Source organism: Cottoperca gobio, chromosome 21, assembly GCF_900634415.1.
Source record: "Cottoperca gobio chromosome 21, fCotGob3.1, whole genome shotgun sequence".
Lineage (NCBI taxonomy): Eukaryota > Metazoa > Chordata > Actinopteri > Perciformes > Bovichtidae > Cottoperca > Cottoperca gobio.
In genome coordinates, this window is record NC_041375.1 from 791812 (window position 1) to 801465 (window position 9654).

Sequence of the window (9654 nt, forward strand, 5' to 3'; positions counted from 1 at the left end):
GACAGACAGACAGACAGACAGAAAGAGACAGACAGACAGACAGAAAGAGACAGACAGACAGACAGACAGACAGACAGAAGAGACAGACAGACAGACAGACAGACAGACAGACAGACAGACAGACAGAAAGAGACAGACAGACAGACAGACAGACAGAGAAAATAAGAAGAAACCCTGATAAGGTGAAGTCATGCACAAAACTAACAGAAAAGTGATTTTTCCTTCATTACATATTTATCTCTGTGTTAATGGTGTCTCTGGTGGTCATACACTGCCCCCCCCCCCACCCCACCAAAAGACAGAGAGAGAGTTGGGGGCCCTGGAGGACCAGAGCTCATTAAGGAGAAGATGAATATTTCATGTTCTATAATTCTTTCATAGTTCTGTCCCGTAATTTGCCTTGATTTACGTTTTAAAGAAAAGTTTTTTATTTTACTGCAGTGCACTCACAGCACTGCCAGGAGAGAGGGGGGGGGAGGGAGAGAGAGGGGGGGGGAGGGAGAGAGAGGGAGAGAGAGGGGAGGGAGGGAGAGAGAGGGGGGGGAGAGAGAGACAGAGACAGGGGGGAGAAGGAGAGAGAGAGAGACAGAGAGAGGGGGGGAGGAGAGAGAGAGAGAGGGGGGGGGGAGGGAGAGAGAGAGAGAAGGAAAATAAGTTTTTCAGGAATATTGAATCCTGCCATGAGAGGAGCTGGTCTGGCCGCGGGGCTCCAGCGCTTGTGGTTTTGGGAGCGCTGGGCTGTATTGTGTTGCTCTGCAGTGACATGAAGTCTCTTCCAAAGTGTGATGGTCAGAGAGGGAGGGGGGTGAAGAGGGACGAATATACTGCAAGCTTTTACTCACATGAGCTTCTACGTTTGCACTGTGCAGCGATTATTCCTGCAAAAAGAGTATTTTTAAGGTGAAATATCAAGAAATAAAAGAGCTTTTTATTAATGTTAAGCGTGACAAGAGCACATTAGTCACTTTAAACAGCACAGTGTTGTGTAGAAAGAAGTCATTTACTTTAAAAATACTCAATACTCATATTGAAAATCTTATAATATCAGCCTAATATACCGATTTGAACCATTTCATTTATTTAATAAAGGATCATTTATATTTAATTATCATATTTTATGTTTTTATGTTATGTCTCTTGGAAAAGAAGTATATTTTTGTGATTCCTTTACCATTCTTTGAGTAAAACATCCAAATGACATCATCGGTCATTCGGATGTCTCAAAATAAAGCTAAAGTATGTTTACGTTTAATCTTGGGAACGTGACTTACAGGAGACTTCTGTTCGTATGCAAAGTCAACGTGACTATGACCACGACCTTTCCCTAACCCTAACCCAAACCAACATCTTTCCTTCGCGTCACCAAAGTTCAACAAACCTTAACCATGGAGGCAAAACACAAACGACCTTTCTCGTCCTTTAGTTTGGACGAGGAGGTCGGGTTGGTTACTGGGTTGGGCTGTGTAACGTAAGTGTACCCTGTGTGACTAAATCATATTCACCGAGAAGAGCAGTTTAATGATTTTCACCTGCATGTTATGCTCCCACGCACCCTGAAGTTGTAAGAAAACACTGATTGCCAACAAGTCATTGTGCGATGCGTGTGTGTGTGCGGAGTGGACAGGAGGACAGGATCCAGATTTATGCACCGCTATTATTGTTCCAGTTTATTACAGAGGTATGCGCTCAAGTACAGCATAAAATGTTCCTTTTTCACCCATTTAGAAGAATGTCTTAATACAAGTCTCACATTAATCAGTACATAGATATTATCTTACAGACTGAGAGGGCAGAGGTCAAAGAGCGCAAGGCAAATAGACTCAGGAGGTGGAGGGAGTCTCGGGCCGCCGCGACTGTTACAGGTGGAGAGTGACAATAGCTGTGGGAAGAGGTGCATGGGAGGTGGGGAGGTGGGGGTGGACGCGCCTGGCATCCACCAGATCAGGGCTGATTTGGATGTGGAGTCATGTTGGCTTGGCAGAGGCCCACTTCATTAGTGTCCACATGCATTAAAAGTGAGGGGAGAGGGAGGGAGGAGGAAGCATTGTAGGGTAGTGGAAGAAAAGACAAACTGTGAAAGAAGAGTGGAGAGCACAGACTGAGACTATTTAAAGAAGGAGATAAACTCTGGAGGAGCAACCCTGTGTGTTTGTCTCTGCTCTCTAACATCATCATTAGTGCATGAGGGAGACCAGACGTGCTGTGTGTGTGTGTGTGTGTGTGTGTGTGTGTGTGTGTGTGTGTGTGTGTGTGTGTGTGTGTGTGTGTGTGTGTGTGTGTGTGTGTGTGTGTGTGTGGCGATTGATCCAAGAGTCCATGCTGTCAGCCCAAATAAGCACAGAAAAGATGAAGGTCTTTGGGTGGAGGTGGGGAGACGGTATGCTTCGCAATCCCCTCCATGGTTTATCCTCAATTTAGTTATTAAGTGTCTCGGTAAGTTTGCATGGGGGATGTTTGTGGCTGTGTGGTCCTCATTAGGGCAGGGGTACATATCTCTGAAACAGAAGATTGGGGGAGGGAAAGAGAAAAATAGGAAAAAACCTACTAAGTTCCTGTAAATTGGTAATTTCACCCCCCCTGCCCCCCTCCCACCCCCTGAAAATAAAGCCCCTGCGAATGAAATCGGAGCAATTTCAAGGTCTGGCCTGCCCTCGATATTATTTAAGTAATACCCTGTTATTATTGAATAGAAGGGAGAGAAAAGCGAATGACTATTATCTTTATGTGGGTCCTTTAATTTTAATGCACCGCAGATTTATAGCTGGGCATTCCAGTGGGGAGGCCCCTCCCTGCTCTTAAAGCGAGCGGGCGGGACACGACCGCAACGCTCTCACAACAGCCACTACCTTCTGACAAACAACCAAAGTCCTCACTTTCCCTCCCAACACATCCTGCCCTCGACTGCCCCCACACCGGCCCTGACAGCCAGAGGACCCCCTCCAGCTCCACCAATCAGAATAACAGGCACATCTCGACACATCGCCTCATTATCTCTATTTATAAACTCTCTTTACACCTTCCTCGCCCTTCTCACAATCCTGGTAATAAATCCTACTGGCAACCTGCTAAACATCGAGCTCCTCGTGTCAAACTGTCGTAACCTGGATTATTGATAAATCAGGGACGATAAAAATCCAGATACAATCATCGAAGTTCGTCGTCTTCCAGTGAAAACGTTCTCTTGTATTAATTGCTTTACCAGCAGTCGTATAAACTAACCTTCTTTTGACCTGCGAGTTTGGTTTTTAAGTCTTTGCTTCCACTCCAGGAAGCATTTATAATAACTATAATGTGTTTTACAGGTTTCAATAATAACACATCTAAAAAACTCAATTTCATGTGCAGCAATGTTATAGAATTAGTAATACACAAATGAACAATTATCAATTTATGTCCAGAATATGTTGTATCTATAATATATTGGTTGTGAGTAGATTATAATTGGACAGACTGGAGCTTTCTATCGTTTCTACAAAGTCCTGTTGCTGTTACTACACGTCGAAACAAAACAACTAGTGGAGTTCCTCAGGGATCGATTCTTGAGCCTCACATGTTCCCAGTAGCTCAAATGAGTTTCCTATACTATGCAGACGATACTAGACTCTACATTGCTGTGTCATCAAGTGACTACAGTCCCACGGCCAAACAAACACATCAAGCAAATCACTGATTTAATTTTATTTCCTGCAGTTTAAACAGATAAACCTGAAGTTTTTAGGATGTTGACATTTTATTACTTGTTTATTAAGCATCTGCTTGTTCGATACTCAGTTACTATTAGTTTGAAGCAGCACAAAGCACCATAAAACTTATTTCTATGCACCAAATATCTGGATTAAACTTTCTAATTAAAGAAATGTATTCTACTTTATTATATTCCTCATTTTCATTGCCTTGTAGAATAGTTATTCTAACGCTTTATGTCAAATTGCCTTTTTCTTTTCTTGAAGGTGCATATACAAATAAACATGCCTTGTTTAATTTGTATATGCACTCCAACTTCTGAAGATAAACCCACATTTGTAACATTGCTAATTTAATACATGAACAGTTTTATTAGTTCGGCAATGTAGGGAAGTGTATTTATAAAGCGCTTCACATAAAACATAGGGAAACTTGCATGTTTCCTCTCTTCTACTATAAAACTAGAACCACAGCAGTTGTTACCAACCTAATCTAAGTACTCATCCAAAATCATTGCATGTCTTTGTCCTCCCCCCTCTACACTCCGCCCTCTGAGGTGTTGAGTGGGCTGGTTAAATAGTGATGGGGTGTCATAAGTTTGTAAATAAGAGACTTCCTGGCAGACAGGTGGTTGGCGTTTTACTGGAGCTAATCTTACGCGCATTAGGTCAAAGGTATATTGGACACAAGGCAGTTTGAATGCCAACCTTGGAGCTGGTTAATAGAGCGTGACATCCCGTGAGCTGTGAAACACTTCTTCTCACCCTGTGTGCAGCCCTGGCTACTGTGTGCGGGAGGGGGGAACAGGTTACTGGTTGTTTTATAAGAGGTGTTGCATCATACAAGGTTACTATCAGCTACTGATTACACTCAGGAAATAATACTTTATGAAGGATGCGTGACACAAATGCATCCAGATGTTGACATGACAGAGGTTAAGTCAAATCACATACATGAATTAAGTGTCATGGTTGTCATTCATTTCATCTTGTTACTTTTAAATGAATTTCTTGCCGCAGTCGTGATCAGGGGTCACTGTGCCCCATTAATCAATCAGCTGTTTTGTTTTTCACGTCAGGCACTTCACAGGCCACCCCAGATTCCAATGAAAGAGCACCGCCTTTCTCCGATGCGTGAGGAGCAGTTATCTGCCCCGCAGAACGACGAGGGGTCACAGATTGTGGGAGTGGGAGCAGCAGGTGGATGTCCACCTGGTTCTGTTGGCAGCGCTGGGAGCAACAAGAAGCCACGTTCACGCACTAAGGTACAGAAGGTTATTCTACTCCCATAATCAGGACCCATAAAGACTTTATTATGCAGTTTGGCTAGAGATGCCCCCGATCATGTTTTTTTGCCGCAATGTTTTGTTATAATATCTGGTACACAGACACTGCATACACCAAGTAAGATGAGAAGAAGTTACCCTGCTAGACTGAACTGAGGTCGCAAACACTTCATATGAACGTGTCATGTTATTTATTATACACGCTGCAAAAAAAGGCCACAAATGAGTCACCTGACAAGTCACCTGACAAGTCCTACAGTCTAATTATTGTGGAGAAAGTCTGTAACGAGTGAAATTTTTTCACTTTCTACAGGACCGCACCATGGACATTTAATTTTTTACCTTTTGTTTTTTACCACATCCTGAAAAATCATTTCAGTCCCCGAAAGCAGTGTAAATTAAAAAAGAATTCTAAATGTCATCTATTTCTCTCTAAAAAATCTCTTTCAAACAACTATTTATTCAAGTTTCTCACCAAAAACTACAATTTTCAAGATTACATTTGAACACATCATTATAACGTTCAAAATGTACCTTCCCCCAGTACTATTTTTGACTGAATAGAGCTCGAATGCATCATAATGTAACGCAACGCAACTTCCTTTAACGTTAGCTGTTAGCTCTGTTATTTAGCCAAGTAGTATTGTGCTGCCCGCCGGCTGCTAACAGCTAACAGCTAACATTTAGCTTGAACTAGCTCTCCTCCTGCTGAGTTCAACACAGATTTGTGGTTCACAATGAAGCATTTCCAGGTAAAAAAAAGCATCCCTGATGTTGGCAGCTGGATTTAATTCACGTTCTCCATCCATCTTTTTTAGATTTCTCTGGAGGCCTTGGGTATCCTGCAGAGCTTCATCCAGGACGTTGGCCTGTACCCAGATCAGGAGGCCATCCACACCTTGTCAGCACAGCTCGATCTGCCCAAACACACCATCATCAAGTTCTTCCAGAACCAGCGCTACCACGTCAAGCACCACGGCCGCCTCAAGGAGCTGGGCGAGGGGGCGGCGGCCAGCGGAGGTGTGGACGTCAGCGAATACAGAGAAGAGGAGCTACTTTCGGGCTCAGAGGACCCGGAGTCTAGCGAGGACGGAGCTGAGGAGATCTACCAGTCCACAGAGGGGAACGGTGGGAGCACAGGGGGGCTGAACCAGCTGCCGGCCTCCTCCAACTCCAGCCAGTCGTCCTCAGGGAACAACATTGCTCAGGACGAAGGAAAGGACAAAGGGCATGGCCGGCTCGGTGGCCCTCTGGGCCCCGGAAGCTCCTCGTCCAGTCCCAGAGAGCAGGCGGACTACCAGAGGTAGAGACGGACACACAGAGAGGAGAGGACGGAGAGGAAGAGAAAGGGAGAGAAAGCAACATAAAGATGGCTGCATAGAAACTGTGCAACGTCAAGAAACCATCAGGCTGAAGTTCTGTACGTCGCTGAGACGACCAGACGAGCTCTTTATAGTGACAATCTCAGACAGACATCTGTGAACAACTGATGTGTGGACATTACCTCAGCAAAAAGACAGCAGGTTGCGTTACTGTGGGAATCTTTTCCCCCCAAAACACACATAAATAATTCACTTGCAAACTCTCATTAACAGGTAATCTATTGCTGCTCACAAACACGAGACGAAATCTCCACCTGTCGACAATGAACCTTCTAATCATCACCAGAAAACACACACAAGGAAAGTGTTCCTGTTCCTCCTCTCTAAAGTCTGAGCACAGTCACATAAGACTTACTCCCGAACATGCCGGGTTGAATTTTCCCCGCTGAGTGACATTTATAGACTGGATCCCGGAGGGGGGGGGCTTCTGAGACGACCTCTACAATCTTCTAAACCCTCAGGACACGCACTGATGTTGCTAATGCTGTTGCCTGCCTGAGAACGTGGACAGCCGGCACTCGCTGTTTCATCCACAAGCTTCATTTCATTCTAGAAAGAAAGGAAAGGACCACCACCACAACCTGCCCTCGCCTCGCACTCACACTCCAGAATCACTCCCAGTCCTATCTAGCACTTACTGTTCAAAAGGACACCTTTAGTGGGTGTGATGTACTCCCTCCTCCCTCCCCTCTGCCTCTCCTCTCAAGCCTCACTGTGAGGTTTTAAAAATGACAGTGGACAGTTTGGCAGGAGGACCGACATCAGGAGGATGTGGCGTGGAGGGACCCACGACTCTGAAACCCTTCCTGGCACCACCCTGCATATGTGTGGCGAGAAAAATGTCAAGAAAAGGAAGGACAGAGCGGAGATTCAGCAGCCAAACAATCAGTCACTTTATGTGCGGTAGTCCACTCCTCTCTCCATCTCACTCCCCCCCCCCCTTCCTCTCTCTAATTGGTGCCCACAGTCTTGTGTTTCACCACACCTACCCGCACTTAAACTTCACCAACCCTATTTATTGCTATCTTTATCCATGATTATTATTATCATTATTGTTATTATTGTTGTTATTATGGTTAGAATTGCTGTCATTGCGTGCTATTTTTAGTTTTTATTTCCATGGTTTTAAATATCGGTTTTCAGAACTGGGCGGTGGTTTGGGAAACAAGAGACAGAAAGAGTGCTCTGCCCTAAAAGAAGAAGAAGAAGAAGAAGAAGAAGAAGAGGAGCGGAGAGGGAAAGGAAATAAAAAGAAGCAGTTACTGAGTGTTATTGGGTGAAAAAATAAAAAGACCTGTCATATCGTATTACGCCATTTCCCCCCCCAAAAATAGCAAATGAGAGAAACAGTTAAGGAAGCGAAACTGTTCCGCTGCAGTCGATGACAATCTACTTTGTTGAGCCGTTTAAGAAATGTGGCAGGTTTGACTGTTCTTCACTTTTGATGTCTGTAAATACCCGACACGGGATAAATTGTTATTGATATACTTTTATTTTTGCCGAGTGACTTTAAGTGTTTGAGCCAGTTTGGAGTACCAGAAGAACAGCTGTTCTGTTGTTTCTTTAGACAACTCAGTGAAATCATTTCATTGTGTCAGGCAAAGTCAATCACATGAGTATTTTTTCCTTTGCTTGGTGTCTGTTGTGTACAAGTATACAGTATGTTCTAAAAAAAGATATCTGAGAATGGATAGTGTCCGTGTTGTTTGACAAACCTGATCGGCTGCTACACTCAGATGACCTGCCTTTTAATCATTACGTCCAATCACTCCCTATGATGATATTGTGCTTTTCAGTATGACAGGAATCGGGGTTAGACTCTAATGCAGTTCCAATGAAATCTTAGATCATCCAGCGTTGAAGTGAATAAAAAAATTGTGAATTCAAAATATTGTCCGTTTTTATTTCACTAACATTAATGGATCCTCACGCTCGTGCTCAAAGGCCTGGTCCTCTTCGTCTTGGCCAAAAAGTTGCACTTGAACGCACCGCAACGGCTACAGCCAGCGTACGTTCTGCGCCTGCGTGAGTGACGATAACTCTCCACACCAGCAGGTGGCGCTAGTCTGTACTCGTCCTTCAAACGAGGCAAACGAGACCTCGGACAGCGTTTTGCTTCCATTTTCATCAAGCTGATCAGTTGGTCTTTAATTGCTTCATTCCTCAATGGCAAACTAAGTTTAGGATATCTGCGTAAATGCAATCGCTCGTGTGGTATTAAGCTTGTGTTACCACAGACTTTATTTCAGGCATCTAAGCAAAAGAAACTTTTTCTTGCAGTGGTAAGTGTATATGTTCGGTATAAAAGCTTCAGATAAATGATGAAGTCCATTGGTTGTTGTGCTTTTGTCAACGAATCCCAAACCAACAACGCCTTCGTGCGTCCCTCAATACTTTCTTTATTCACTGCTCCGTCTGTGGATCACAACCCCAAGATGATTCATTTCTACTGAAGACTTTTAAAAAATGGGTCACAAATATATATATATTGACAACAGCTGGACTCTTTAACAGAAGTTACTCCAACAGGAGGAAATAGTACATTTTGTGGGGACAATTTTTAACTGAAGATTTGGTGCGTCAGAGTGTTTACAGCAGCAGCATGGTCATCGTGATGAAGGGACCCAGTGCGGCTTGTTTCTGGTGACTACAGGGACAGTCTCCCTGGAGCAGCTCAGGGTTAAGTGCCTTGCTCAAGGGCTCAATGGTGGCAGCCTGGTGTTGAACTCACATCCGTCTGGTGTTGTATTTGGAAGCCGTACCACTAGACCACTACCCCCAACTCATTGTTAGTTTTGGTCCTTTCAGTAGATTTGCCGACAATAAGAAAAATATCTTATCCTTCAAACTAACAAACAAAGCTTCAGCTTCAAGCAACAAACCTAAAAGAATAAATAACCGTTTTAAACAGTTTCAGTTCTCAGGTTTTACTGTGATCAGTGAAGAATCAGCAGGAAAAGAAAATGCAAAGTCTTTTGTTTCCTCTGTTTTGTCAACATTAGTCATCGAGTAATGAAACGCAGACATTATTTCAGAGAGAGCCCGCGGAGTATGGAGGCTAATATCTTAAACCCAACATGAACTAACAGACGAACAGAAACTGTCCACTTACTTTGTGTATTCTGGGTAAATAATAACAAATGCACAAACACTCCACACCATTCAGTTGTCTTTATTCCTTTCACATAAGACAGCTCTTAGATCAGAGATATTAAAACACTTTTAGGCATCAGATCCACATATATTGTTCTGAGCGTGTAGCTAACAGCTGATCCCTGCGTGAAGAGACGCAGCTCTCTGCAC

The 9654-nt window shown here is 43.8% G+C and overlaps 1 protein-coding gene across 5 annotated transcripts in view; it reads left to right on the plus strand.

Moving 5' to 3' along the window:
- Positions 1-8213, plus strand: part of satb2 (SATB homeobox 2) — a 41375-nt gene extending 33162 nt beyond the window's left edge. For 4 of the 5 annotated variants that reach the window (XM_029459866.1, XM_029459870.1, XM_029459867.1 and 1 more), the window contains exons 13-14: positions 4742-4948; positions 5788-8213. In XM_029459866.1, coding sequence (XP_029315726.1) covers positions 4742-4948; positions 5788-6276 — 696 coding nt within the window. In that variant the 3' untranslated portion in view covers positions 6277-8213. The remainder of the gene's footprint in view (positions 1-4741; positions 4949-5787) is intronic. The other variant, XM_029459869.1, reaches the window with a different exon arrangement.
- The last annotated feature ends 1441 nt before the right edge of the window (positions 8214-9654 follow it).